This window comes from Zonotrichia albicollis, chromosome 1 (assembly GCF_047830755.1).
Source record: "Zonotrichia albicollis isolate bZonAlb1 chromosome 1, bZonAlb1.hap1, whole genome shotgun sequence".
Taxonomy (NCBI): Eukaryota; Metazoa; Chordata; class Aves; order Passeriformes; family Passerellidae; genus Zonotrichia; species Zonotrichia albicollis.
Window position 1 is genome coordinate 132234593 of NC_133819.1, and position 14924 is coordinate 132249516.

The 14924-nt window shown below is 41.7% G+C and overlaps 1 protein-coding gene across 1 annotated transcript in view; it reads left to right on the forward strand.

Moving 5' to 3' along the window:
- NIPAL2 (NIPA like domain containing 2) overlaps nucleotides 1–14660 on the forward strand; it is a 49553-nt gene extending 34893 nt beyond the window's left edge. The window contains 6 exon segments of the mRNA XM_074528879.1: nucleotides 2159–2255; nucleotides 6428–6563; nucleotides 8911–8999; nucleotides 10798–10861; nucleotides 12168–12262; nucleotides 12573–14660. Coding sequence (XP_074384980.1) covers nucleotides 2159–2255; nucleotides 6428–6563; nucleotides 8911–8999; nucleotides 10798–10861; nucleotides 12168–12262; nucleotides 12573–12667 — 576 coding nt within the window. The 3' untranslated portion in view covers nucleotides 12668–14660.
- Nucleotides 14661–14924: the final 264 nt, after the last annotated feature.

Genomic DNA, 14924 nt, shown 5'->3' on the forward strand with positions numbered 1-14924 from the left:
CCCCACCTGAGGACTTTTTGAACTTAATTTCAGGACAAGTTTTCAAGAATACAATTGAATTTGTAGGAAGACTGTGCTGTATTCTTCTTAAGAGACATTGTGAGGAGGTTGTAGGTAACCTCTGAACTTTGTTTCTCTTTTATTTCTTTTCCCTACCTCAGCCAGCATCTAATTCTGCATGTATAGCATAGGTTGTAGGGAAGGACAGAGCAAATACAGAGCAAATCTTGACTCAACAACATTTAACACTTTATATGTTCCTTCTATGCCGTGCATTCATCTGTGTTGAGCTTCCTCTGACCAAAGAAAGGGGACAAGCGAAAGGCTCCACAGGAGACTGAGATATCAGCCTGATTACCCTGGTATGCTCCTGGAGGATCAAGCAAACCCTGCTGTAAACATCCTCTTTGGACAGGGAACAAGCTCGTCAAAATTGGTTGTAAAATGCCTAGCACAGGTTGGCTGTTGAGATATAAAAAAGTGCAGCAGAAGCTGCAGAATTTCCAGTCTAAATATACAATGAGGAGACAGTACAGAAGTACAACACAGTCCAACAATCTTTCTAAAAGTAGCCCCAGAGTGTGGTCTGCTGAGAAATACAAAGCTCCAATGGTTCAAAATGCTCTCTGTGGGTGGTAAACCATCCCCATGTGGCACTCAGCTGGTATATTCTGCAGAATAGCCCCTATTCCCACAAGACAACTTTGAGTCACCTTCTGAGTCTCTGCAGTAGCACAATTATGTCTGAGCAAGAATGACTACCCTAGCTTGTTTTTTTCTCTTTTGCTTATGTGCTCTTGGAGTCTCTACAGAAGACATAAATCATAGATGAAGCTCTTAGGTTTCCCTAAACAGAAGCATAGTAAGAATTGGGTCATTAATATTTAATCTCTGCAAAGTCAGGTTCAAAACACTTCTGCTTTTCTTTTGACGTGCCTAGAAGACCATCTTGTATATGCCAGAAAAGCATCTGAGGCAGCCAATGGGGTATTTTGTTTTGGTGCCTTCTGGTAGAGCTTAGAAACATGGAAAACATGATTATTAAAAATGTTGATGATATGTGGGCTTGAAGAGACCTCAGTAGAGATTATAATAATAATAGCAAAGATGATTCTAAGCAGGTAAAGTTCCTTCATTTCCTCTAAACAGAGTATATAATCTATGTCCTTCCCATTCCTGGACTTCATATTTATCACTACCACATCACACTATCAGTGATGAAACTAAGGTCTGTTTTGGGTAGTTCTCAGAAAAAAATTTTAAGCAGCAGCTGGGGCACCCCAGCTGTGTGAGCCCCTGTTGGGAGCCATGGACTCTGCTTGCAGTGTAACTTAATTGTCACAGACTCTCCCTTGTCTTCTGATTAAAAATGACCTGTAGGTCAGTCACCAAGTGGCAGAGAATCACAGAAGAATAGTTAGGCTGCTGGGCAGCACTGAGAACTAATTGTTTGGATTTCCAGCTCAGCATGTGAGACTTGACAGAGCTAAGTAAACTTAAACAGCAGCCCTGAAAAGCAAACATCATTTATCTCCCCGGGTTTGGCCACAGGACTGCCATCTCTGGCCCTACACCATGGCTGCTCTTGGGGTTCCCCTGGAGGTAGGGGAGGCCATGCACACCGACCTGGGCACCCCTTCCAGAGCTGCCATCAGGGACTCCAGTGTCCTTCTGATTGTTTTGCTTGGCTGTTTCCTTTCAGATGTGTCTTCTTGGTGGGTTGGTTTGCTTTTAAGCAGGAGGAGATGACAGTGGAGCTTTATTGTAGCTTTAGTAAGAGAAGAAATGATGAAATGATGAGGAGCAAGAGAAGGGTGATGGACAGAGCCAGCTGTGATGACCTGGTTCAGCCAAAGCTGGTGCTGCCTGCCACTACCTGCAACTACCAGGGGGTTGGACTGAGGTAATGAGAAACTGAGGATATAAAAAATGCTCAAAGTTTAACTTTTGCTATAACAGGAAAGATAAATGACAACTGTTCTTTGATAGCTCAGTCAACTGTCAATAGATTTTTCTTTTTAACATAAGATATTTTATAAAGCCATTCTTTGCTTTAAACATATAGAGCAGCAAAAATGAATGTGACATCTCAAAGACTTTGAATGAAGCATTCATTACATAGTTTCACAGCTCTAACTTTCTTTTATTTTATTTTCAGATTTTAGAAATTCTAATATTCTGCATTCTCCTCTATTTTTACAAAAGAAAGGCTGTGAAACACATCATGGTTTTGCTAATGATGGTAGCTCTACTGGGTAAGAACATATTATTCACTTTAATGTTCCTGTCTGTTACTTGATAATTCCTTGTCACTCCATCTCTCCAGACACTTTAGATTAGAGCCATTTCAAAGCAGTGTGCTTGAAGAAGAGTCATTGAAACATTTCACATGATTTTTACTGCGGTCTCTTTCTGAAGGGAAAAGATGATTTTTAAACATAGTTTCTATGCTTATTGCTGGGACTATTTCTTTTTTCAGATACCCTCAAATTAATATGCTATGTGTAATGATATTCTGAAACTTGTTTTAAATAAAACTTTAGATTTTGATCCTGGGAAAGTGGACTATTCAAAACTTTGCTTTGGAGAGCAGACTGTGAAAATCTGTTCTCTAAAAGCTGGAGAACTTCTAAATTCTCTGTAAACAAGTGCAGTGATATGCTGTGACTGTACTACAACTTCTAATTATCTATGACTACTTGCATATGCAACATTTCATATTTTACCACCTTTCCTGAAGAAGAACAAGAACTCAGTGGACCACTGAAGTTTGTTTTCTATCATTGTCACCACAATCAATAACCAGGGAAAATATAGGAGATAATTTTATTGGCATCTTTCAATAAAATTAAACTTGAATCTATTTTGAGACATGTCAGGAGTTCATCTCTAAAGCTCCTATGCTTGTAGGGTTATATCACAAATTTTCACCCCCCCATGTGACAAATTCTCCTGTCCTTGTCTTGTCATTTCTCCATGAAACCCTCATGGGACACAAGACTTTGGTTGAAGTGAAAGGTGCCATCAAAGTATAAGGTTATTTTTTCTCTGATTTCAGTGGGTGCAAAGACTTGCAGTCTGCAAAGACTTACATTTCTAATGGAGATGACCATGAGGGTTTTTGATAAAATAGAATTTCACTAAAGTTTGCCAGGTACAAAGTTTGTATTTAACTGAATGTAAAAACCCTCACAGATTTATTAACTCCCTCCCTTCAGGGTAAAAAACCCTGAGTGGTTTCTTTCTCAGCTAAAAACTCAGACTTTGAGAACAACTTTTTGGGGACAGTCTTCCTATGTCGCTTTCCGAGGCCTAGGAGTATTAGGATCTGTAGCTCTGCGCAAGCATTGCAGGATTTCCTTGTTCCCTGCATGAGGCAGAGATGGAAGAGCCCCCAGAGCCTTAGGTCTAACTGCTGTTGGTTTGGAGGAGGGAAGTGTGAATGTGGCTATCTCCATCTCCCAGCACAGATCAGTGTGGCTGTTCCCAGCTCCTAGCACAGATCAGTGTGGCTGTTCCCAGCTCCTAGCACAGATGAGTGTGGCTGTCCCCATCTCCCAGCACAGATCACTGTGGCTGTTCCCAGCTCCTAGCACAGATCAGGGTGGCTGTCCCCAGCTCCCAGCACAGGTGAGTGTGGCTGTCCCCAGCTCCTAGCACAGAGCCTTGGAGCTTTGGCAAAGCTCTCCTGAGCTGCTCTGCAGCTTCCAGCACAGCCATGAGGAGTGTGGAGCACTGTGCACTCCTGAGCAAAGGTCCAGCCAGTCCTGGACCGGGTCCAGCTCCTCCTCCTGCATAACTGGAAGCCTGAAGATTTCCAGATGTATTCCTCCACCTCACTGCTGCAGTTGTGGGCTGGCCCACCGTGATGCTGCCCCGAGCAAGCCCTGGGGACTGCCCTGGCCAGCCCTGCTGCCTGTGCCCCGTGTCCTGCCAGCCCCGGTGGCAAAGGGACACGAGGGACACGAGGGACACGTGGAGCGGCAGCAGGGCTGCAAACCCGTGCCCTGGCAGGCACTAACTGCAGCCTGCTGCTCTGCCTGAAACCAACCAAAAATACATTTTCAGCTGAGGGCTGCTGAGGTTTTTGTGAGCTTATGCAACCTGAGGAAAAATGTGTCATTGTTTCTGCTCTGTTAAAAAAGACACAAACAAGCAAATCCTGGTTCATGGGACCTTCTGAAATGCTGACATTTCCCTTGAGCATGAAACTCAGAACTGCATCTGACTGGTTCCTGCAGCTGTCCTGGAGCCGGGCAGTCCCCACAAATCTACACTTGGAGCACTCTGGTTGGTCTCTGACCTTTCTGCTGAGTGAAGTGATGGAGGAGCTGGAAAATTGTCCATTACTTTGCCTGTGTGTGACACAGGCACTGCCCTTGCAAGGCCCTGCCTGCTGCAGGGGTGAGTGCTCATGGAAGGTGATATAGTCCTGGTGGAGTGTTCGTACTCCATGATGTAAATTAAAGATGGAAAGGTTTCTTTACAGAGAGGGCAGCCTTGTGTTTCACTGCATATGCAAGCTGCTCTCACCATCAAGAAAATACAGAGGTGATCACAAAATCTGATGAAGTTTTGCTTAGTACAATTCTACAGATTCTTTTGGCGAGAATCATCTTACCTCATGTATACACTCAGTTATCATAAATTTGGGGAAAACATTTCAGATTATAGTGGGATTTCAGAGGTTTCTGCTCTAACAGCTGGAAAGTGACATCATTTGTCACACTAACTTTAAGGGGAGCTCATTCTGACAGAGAAAACAACTCCTGGGTTTGAAACTTGTTTTGGAGTTACTTTACTGAAAAAGATAATTTCACTTCTCAAAGAATAGAAACCAACCAACCAACCAAACCTCCTGGTGCTTTAATTTCTGTCTTGTTAAAATTTTAAGGTGTGGAAATTGGCCTTTCATCAGAAAAAAAACTTAGCAATCTTTACCCTTAGCATGACAATTCAAAATACTAATTTTTACCTGTAAGTGTTCTTTTAAAATAATAACTTCCCCATGTTAGGGTGCAAATCTCAGTTTTATGTTGATGTCTTGTTGGGGCTTGAGTGTATTTTTGACTTTGTATCACAGCATTTGCACCACTGCAGGCCAGTGTTTGACCTCTGCTCAGTTTTACAGCTGTGTTTGTTAAAGCACTTCACCTGTTTCCATTACAGAGAAAGAAGTGAAGTGCTGGGGGGAAAGGTTGTCATGAAAACAGTGAATCTCATGGTCATTAACAGGATCATCACAGGATGTATGCAACTCTTAAACTCCCTCTGAACTTTTGGACTTTCTATAAGAAAAATGCTTGCAATCAAACCCTCAAACCTGCATTCATTCTTCTTCCCCCTCCTTTTCTCTCAACCTTTGGCCTGAACCTTTTGCGCAGCACAGGTCTCCTTGCCAATCCCAATGTTAAAGAAGGATGAATCAGACTGAAATCCAACACTCCTCAGCTCTGCACCGGGGTGGAACTGGATCTCAGCTGGGGAATGCTGCTCCTGACAATTAATTACCTTTCTTCAAAGGTCATCTCTGCAGCCTGACTTGAATTTTTCAGGGTTTTTTTGAATTTGTTACATTTCATTTGCAGTAATCACAGACTTCTTGGGTTAGTTTCCACAAACCAAGAGCTCCAAAAGGAAATCTAAAGTAACTCTTAGCTAAACTCTCAGCCCCTTTTCTGAAAGATTTCTCTTGCAAAACCTCTCTGAACTGGTGACATGTATAAAACCCATTGCTTGCTGTCTGAAATTTGTTTGTGGTGATACAATGGTAGTGATTGAATGGATTGACAATACACTACTGAAATACTCTTTCTGTGGGATAAATCCAGTAAATGGTCTCAAGAGCCTTGCTCTTGAGATGAAGTGCAGACCCCTGTGTTGTTTGTCTGCTCTTCATATATATAATGCAAGGGGAGATTTAGGTGCTTTGGGATCAGCTTTGTCCAGCTCCTGTTTCAGAAGAGAAATCCTGAGGATGATGAGTTACTTGAGGCTACCAGTGACACATGCAGGCTGCTATAAAGAGGCATCCTAACTGCTTTGAACAGATAGCCAGACCTTTCAGATGTCTCCTGAATGCTGTAATATGGGCTCCAAATTAGCTACATAAAGTGTGTGGAACTAAATAAAGTATTTGTGGAAGATGTGGAGGCTGTTGTACCACCTTCAGCTGGGAGTTCAGTGTGCTAAAAAGGCTTAAAGGCAAAACACAAAGTGTACTTGGATCTAAGGCCACTGAGCTTAGACAGTAGCTTAGCAAGCATTTTGTCAAATCATACACTTGTTTTAGGTGCCCAAGTCCTTCCTCAGTCTTATCTTAAGTGATCAGCCCTGTGGCTCTGGCCTGGATCCTTGTCCTCCCTCGGTGATGCACTGAAGTGCTAATCTGAGTCCTGCCCTGCTAATCTCTTCCCTTCCCTTGCAGCATCCCTGACTGTCATTGCTGTTAAGGCTGTGTCCAGCATGATAGCACTTTCTGTGAAGGGGAAAATGCAGCTAACTTACTCCATTTTCTATGTCATGAGTATTTTAATGGCAACGTCTTGTGCTTTCCAAGTCAAGTAAGTGAGATTCCACTTACCTACTAACCTTCATACATGTTTTATCTGACAGTTTTATTTGGTACTGATAATGATTCCAGATACAAGTTGCAAATTAAGGCAACAAATTTTGGCAGAGCCCTGACAGATGCAAAAATTGCCTCCAGCTGGTTGTACTGTTTATTTAAACTTTATTTCTTAGTTTGTAATTGATTGTTATGGACACCACCTCCTCTCATTATCACCTTCAACGAGGTCTTCCCAAACTTACTTGTCTAGCTTTGGCACAGGTCTTAACATACTAAGTGAAATTTATGCCTATGTAGTCGTTTGGGGGTTACTTTTAGAAATCTTTATTGCTGAATAATCAAATGACCGTGATTATCCTCATTATCCATGTCTGTTCCCCAGCTTTATGGCCCTAGTCAGACTGGAGAAGGGAGTGAACCCCAACTTTCTCCCTGCCTCTGTTAAATCTGCATGTGGCACTTTGCTATCCTGCCTGGCTGTACTTTCAAGTTTCCCCTGCAGGCCTGTGCTCTGTGGAGTGCTTGGTTTGTGCTGCCTGGGCAGATTGCTGGAGGTGGCAGCACAGTAAAATATGTCTTGCAGCTGAACAGAGGCTGTTCCCTTTCTGCCTGTCCCTCTGCTTCTGGTGCTGATAGCAGCCTTCAGCAATCTCATCTGGACTGCTCCAGTGTGAGCCTGAGTAGTTCCTTGCATGATTATTTTCTGGTAGAAGGGCCAGCCCAGCTCTTTCATGGCAGAACATACCATTCCCATGTGGAATCAGAAAGTCCATGCATTATTATGCACTGACTCTCCATGGCTGACTCAGGAACTCCCTGGTAACAGATTATAAAGTGATTTACATCCAGCTTGTCTTTGCTGGGAGAACAGCTCAGGGCATTTACAATAGGAAATAAGAGCTTGGTAAATAAGAAGCTGCTGAATTAACCTCTCCATCTTGTCATTTTTTTCTTTCCCTCCTTTGCTGGCCAAATTTAAAGCAGAAGTGAACGTGCCCATTTCGTTCCGTGGGCTCAGCATCCCTTTCTCTCTACTCTTTTAGATTCATTTTCTAAGAAGGACAGTGCTGTCAGTCTAAATTTTTCATTTTATTTGTTTGCTCTTTTATTTTATATGACTGTCATTCATTAGCTGAGAACAGCCTGTGCTGCAACAATCTCCTGGATCCAACACGGGGCCTTGCTATCACTGATTTAGTCCCTGTGACCAAGTTTGTTGCAAATGGGAAAAAATAATGAGGTGTTTTCAATGACTTCAAAATCCTGACTATCCTGTGGATATGTAGGATTTCTTTATTTTTAAAGCACCATGGAGACTGTTCAACAGTTGCTAAAATAACCACGCAATTATTTTAATGGCTAAAACAGATCCAAGCTTGGATTTTTACTGTGCGCGTATATTGCACCAGAGAAATGTTCAAGTGTGGTTCTTTTTACAGGCTTGAATATAGTCTGCAGACTCCTGATTTTTCTCTCTGAAATGACCATTCACATAACAGAATATCTACAGGTGCATCCACGATGTCAGCTCATGATTCATCTCTCTGTGGGTGAATGGTGATAGCTGTGGTCTCTGTACAAGTGGGTTAATGGCTTTGCCTTTTTGCAGATTGTGCTGGCTGCTCCCTGGCCAGTGTCTCAGTCCTGCAGGGCTGTGTGCAATGCATGCTCCTGTGGTCCTGCACACTCTTGCTCATGTTTCTGGTGAGAGGTCATGTTGCCTTTTGGAACAGCAGGGCAGAGAGTTTCCAACCCAAGGAGCTTGAAGCCACCTTCCTGGACTTTCCTTGCAGGACAGGGTTTCTGGATGTGGTTGCATGGATAAACATACAAATAGGTGTTTCTGTCTAGCTGGAGTGAGCAGTAGCAGCAATGTGGACTTCAGCAAAGTGAAACAGTTCCTACAAGAACTCACATGTTCATGTCCATGATGCCACTGTACCCTTACACAACCTGTTTGAATTAGAGCAACTTGTCCCTGGCTGCTTGCAGGCAGCACTGCTTCCAAGAACCAATGCAGATCATAAGCAATAATACCCCAGCATTCCTCCCTTATCTGTGGCAAAAATTTTTTTTCCAGCAATGCTTCAAAAATATGTCCATTGAAAACCTGTGGCCAGAAGAATCCATGCCAACCTTCTTGCTTTCGCCTATTCATTTGTACTCTGCAGAGTCAAAACCAGAAAGTAAATTCACTATGTGTATGCTGTCCAAGGCTACTTGCTGTTGTGGTAAGAAATGGTCACAGTTATTGTTAAACTGACAGGAAGTGGCCTAACCTGACTTAAAGTGCAAGGGATCTCCTGTAGGCATGAGATACAATAATGCTTATCTTTCAGGTTCTTGAATCAAGCAATGCATCTGTATGAAGCAACAGCAGTTGTCCCCATTAATTTTGTGTTCTTCACCACCAGTGCCATCATTTCAGGTTTGTTTCTGACCTTCTTCCTCTACAGAAAGATTTTTTAAACATCAGGTTTTCTAGAACAGGAATCCTGTGAATAGAAACCCAAACCTGTCATATTTGTCTTCATAGAAATAATTTTTTCCTAAGCCATAGGTGTTTAAATTCTGAAAAATAAATAAGTTCACAACTTCTGAAACAAGATAAATGGTAGGGTGTTAGAGCTAGATCATCTTTAAGGTTCATCCCAACCCAAATCATTCTATAAGTCTATAAAAATAATCAAATTCTAACCTTTCCAGAATAGATTATGTGTGATTCACTGTACCTTGCTGGCTTACTAGAAGTACCTGCATTTATCCTAGCCTCATACTGACATCCAGTAAATGCATTTACCATGTGCACACCAGTCTCTCCCTATACGAACTGGTAGAGTAATTTTAACAGCCTGGCAAACTACTCAAATGACAACCAGCTGTGCTTCATAGTAGTTAGTGTATATTCCATTTCAGAAGGTGGAATTCAGGGTTAAGTGAAGGAAATAAAATGACTACAAAAACTTTTTAAGCATTTAACATTTTATTCTGGGTGAGAACTTTGAACTCAGCATTGTTAAAGAGGGACTGCAAATCTTGGAAATGGTGTGCAGCGCAAGAACATGAGCTGGGAGGACGACTAAGATGCTGTATCAGCAATGAGCCAAAATGATCATGTTGTTAGAACATTTATGACTCATTTTAACACACACTGGGGGCTTTCCTGTCATTGCTGTGCAGGAGTTTCTCATGCAGAGCTGCCATTAATGAGAAGGGGAGTTAGCTTCACGCACAGATTGCCTCAACACCTGTGTTAGAAGAGACCTACACTTTGTGACCGAGAAGAAACTTGTGCCAAAAGGGGGTTGTGTTCCTGTGACCATATGGGGAATTTGGCCTGGTGCCTCCTTATAAGATCAAGTACCTATTCAGGAATGGCTTAATAGCTTTGAGAGTGGATACACATGCATTTGCACCAGGTTAGTTAAACCACTGTAGGGCTTAGAAAAGCAACCTCTGCTGAATCTTGCTGGGGTGCTTGTAGAAGGTACCCGTGTCGTGATTCCCCCATCCCTAGTTACAGCCTTTGAAGATACAGTCACACTTCAGCTGCACTGGGTCCCACTGGCATTTCTTAGCAAAACTGTGCTCATCAGTGGTTTAAAGCTAATATACTTGGCTGTTAATAGGGGCAGCTGAGATCCAGATACACATCTGGTTCTGTCACCTCCACTACAGAGGTGCTAATTCCTGGAAGAGGGGCGACCAGAAAAAGCTAGCGACCCCTTCAGCCAGAAAGATTTGGCAAACTTGGCTGCTGGAGCCCTTCACTTGGAGTAAACCTCAGGGACACAGTTAGTTATTGAAAATCTGTTCCCAATTGGAGTTAAGATGTCCACATGCTCTGCTGGAGTAGCTTAACGAAGTCCATGAAGAACCTCTCAGCTGTATTGGTATGTCGCTCCTTGTGAGTAAGACCTCGAGTTTGACCTGCACAGAAATTGTTGCTGACAATGCAAAAGATACATGCATCTGTGCAATTACTAGCCCAGCACGTGTTCCAGCCTGATTGACTAAATCTTCTCCAGCCCTATGCAGTATCTTGAGAAAGCCTAGATTATGGAATATAGGACATAAAGTGAACACATCACAATGTGTATTAATACCTTATTTGGGATTTTTTTTGCTCCGTTTAAGCATGACACTTCTCCTGACCCTCCCAGCTGTAATTCATATCACTTGGAAGCCAGTCAAGATCTGCAATTCTTGTTTCTGTCACATTCCAGGGGTCATATTTTATCGGGAATTCCAAAGTGCAGCTTTACTGAGCGTGTTCATGTTTCTGTTCGGGTGAGTGTATCAGCCTAAAATCTGCACTAAGGTTTGTACTGAAACAGCACTGCCTTATGCAATCTCTTCTTTTCTCAGTAAGGAGAAACCGCCTTGTTATTAAAGTATTATGGAATAGCCATTATAGTAGGATAAAAAAAACATTAAAGGAAAGATTGATGTCTGTGCTTTGGGAGTTTAGAGGCCTGGCTTTGAATCCAAAAATGTAAAAATGTGAGACACTTGTGAACTACTAATCTCACGATGGAATGAAAAACCAGCATCATCTGTTCCTTCAGCAGGAAGGAGAAGTCACTGCTCTCCACCAAATATCAAATTCTAGGGGTGCTTTTACAGCTGTGAGACATCTCCTCCCATGTTAGCTTCCCCTGGTGTCTGGCTGGTTTTTCCTGCCCTTAGGCATGGGCAATTATATGAGCTGCTTGCCTACAAGGCAGTACTGTAGTAACTCTCTCCCATCTGCCTGTGTCAAGAAAGACACAGTGTGCCTGCAGAAAAATTCAGAGCATGCTAAATATCTTTTTGAAGAATGGCCTAGGTGTTGTGAGAGCAGAAACCTGGGTATCAGCACCACAACAGCTTTTGGGAGAGGTGACAGTAATAATAATGGGCACAAAATGTTTAAAAGATCTCCTAGAACTGCTGGAGATGTCTTGCACACAGTGCTGTCAAATAAATGGGGCTGATAGCTACAGACATCTTCATCTTCTGCAGCTGGGCTGGAGTAGGTGCACACAGCCACTATCTTGTCTGACTGCTGGAAAGGACACAAAACATGGAGATGAGCAACCATGTATTTGGCAGCTAGGAGTTAGGGGTTGTGTGTCCAACACACAGCAGATAGAAGATGTGTCCAGCCATAGCAGTTTTTCACTGTTCCTGGCTTACAGCCTGCCCCTGAGACACGCAATCAAACAAGAAAAACAACAGAGATGTCAACTGTCCGCAGCCAGACTGAGTTGTTAATGAAATTGCACATGCTAGAATGCTAGCTTGAATGCTCAGGGAAGATTTGCTCAGGGATTCAAATGTTGAGGTCTCACACCCACAGGCATCTGATTAGGTATATATTGCTGGAAGTGTAATTTTGGCTCTGGAGTCTTTGGAACTGATAATAAAGCTTCAGGAGGCAAAACTAGACTGAAAGAAGCCCAAAATAAATTTACAGAGCTGCCAGGAAGAAGTGTTTCTTTATAAACTCAGCAACTTGGGTTTGGAAGTCCTTGAAAAAGAAACATGGAAAGAAATTCTCATCTCAGATACAGTGAACTGTTTCTAATGATACTGTGCCACTGTTATTTTGCAGGTGTCTCCTGTCTTTCCTTGGTGTGATTATAATTGCAAGAAATAAAAAAGAGGAGCATTTACAAATCCCTTTTATTGACTGTGGACATATTCCTGGTAAGTAGGGCTTTTTTCTGTCTCTGTTTAAATGAGGTATCAGATAATGGGATGACCTAGGAGAATTGAGTCACAAATATGCTCTAGTCATATTTAATAAATATACTGTTCACTTGATTTCTATTCCTGTTCCCAACAGATTTTTCAAAGAATTTTTCAGGGTTTTTCCAAGCTATTGTTGCAACTAGTCAAATGAAAACAATGATTACTGGAGCAAAGAATGTTTAAATGATGGATTAGTGGGGAATATGTTTTATTAAAATTCTTCACAAAGTTGTTGTTTTTTCCTTCTCTCACCACATTTCCTTAGGAGAAAATCTGACAGGCAAAATACAACCAGATTCTCATTGTTCATGCTATGGCACACTGAATAAGGAAGAAGACTTGGTGAAAAGGCAAAGCTGAAAGAAGAGAGCACTTTACATGCCAATTAACAGGAGGAACACCACTGGAACAAGGATCAGTAGCACCTTTTTATTGAACATATTCAAGTATACATTGAACTCCTGTATGTTGAAGAGACATAGTATTATTTAATCCTAATTAATTTATCCTGTTATTGTATCCTAAAGATAAAGGAAGCCTTAACAAAAGCCAAATCACCATTAATGAAATGGAATATTCTTCTAGTATCAATGCCTCTTGAGGACATTTTTAGAGTTTTAATTGCTTTTAAATGCAATGAGCACAGAACAGGATTATAAAAATTCCCCTTTGGAACTCGTCAGATCTGTGTAAATGTTTAAAGGCAAATGTGAGAAATTAGAATTTTTTTAAGTGATTTCAAAGTATTCTGCTATATATATAATCCCTTTTAAACCCTTTCCTTCCTGTTCAGGAGTCAAAACTGTAAGTATATATGAAGTATAAACAAATAGAGTTGTGTCTACTAAAAAACAAAAATAATTTTGTATTGGGTGTGGAACAATCCTGATTATCTCCTACCATCAGATAAATTCTCTTATCCTCCAAGGAAATAAGTATTTGTGTGAGCAGTGGGAAGATAATGTTTGCCATGACCACAGGCACATGGGCGCAGGGACACATTTGAGGTGCCCAGCCCAGGCAGGATTAGGGTACTGTACTTGACATTTTACGTCCTCCCAGAGGAGTCCTGTGCACTGGGCTGTACTGGGGTGGGCTCTAGGATCTCTTAGCACAGTCTGGCCTGAGTTTTAGCTTTTATTTTCAGCAAAAGAAGGTTTTAGCGAAGAAAATGCATGGTTCTTCAGAGGAAGTGGGGTAGCCAGGGTTCCTCTCTTGGTATGTCTTGGAAAAATACCTCTAAAAAAGTAGGGCAACTCCTGTTAACACTGGTAATTCTGCATGAGGAAAGGCTGTAAAAAACAGGACCACAGTCACGGTAATTGTGCAATTTTCCCTTAATTAAACGGTTGTGTCTCCACACTGATTTGAAGAGCCAGCAGTGATGGCAACAGTGACAGTACAGGCTTTGTGTTCAGATTTGGGACATCTTGGTGTCTCTTTATCCCAGTATCCCTTCAAAAAAGCTTCTTCAAGGAATTCCTCATGGGTGCACTTATCCCTGTGTGGTACCATTGATCCACCTCAGCCAGCACAGGGGTTTTGGTCACATCCCCTGCATAAACAAATGAAAGTGCTCTTGAAAAATGAATTAAGCTGCAGTTATGGGTAGGGGCACTAATGGGTAGGGGCCATAGACTGTGTGTACTTTGTTTCAGGTCTATTTTTTTCCCCCAGGTAATTGTTTATTTAATTTTCAGCTGAAGATCCATAAGACAGTTTCATTCCAAATGCTGCAAAGCACACACAGAGAGCTGCAGTATTTTGTCTGCAGCAATGTCCCTATGGCATCTGGGGACTTGTGAAGCTGTTTTTCAATCTGGGGCTTTTCCAGCTGACACAGGACAAGACACTGTGTCCGCAACTTACTTGTACCACCCGCTTGGCTTGGCCTTCCTTTCCTGCCTAGCATCTTGAGTTCAAGTTTCTAAAGATTAAAATAAAAAAAACCACATGACTTTTATATGCTTTCTCCAAGGAGTAAGGACATGCCTGTCTTTCTTTTGCAAGCCACATTTAAGCTGCTTGCTAAGTCTCAAGTGAGAGTATGTGCTAAAGATGGAAATAAGAGGCCTACAAGTTTTTATTCTGTGACCTGGGAAACAAATGGGTGAAAGGATTTGGTATTGTTGCTTTTTTTAAATTAATGGCCTTGGGCATCTTTCTGAAATCTGTTTTCATGGCTCAGGAGGGCTGCAGGAGGTAATAGAGGTTACCAGGTGTAGGATTTTCTCTTTAAAGCAATAAATCAAATGTAAAAATCTGGGGCAAAAGTTATTTATTTTAAATTACTGGATTTCTTCTTGAACAATGTTTTTTTTTTCTTCCTATGGGTTTATTAAAAAATTATAAGGGTTAAAGTGTTTTATTTTATCTCTTGTGTATTTCAAAATAATTTGTGGACCAAAACACTGGTAGAAATTATGTGCAATTGAAATTTGTGATTTGATATGATCCTGGAGATGTTAACATATTCCAACTAATTAATGTATTACAGGATTGGAAAAACTCAGTTATGAGAGTTCGTTACTGCTCTGCCAAGAAATGAACCATGACTTGTTTCAAGAATCTGTTTCTAACCAGTGTTATTTTCAGATTCTGCTTGCCGTACTTAGGT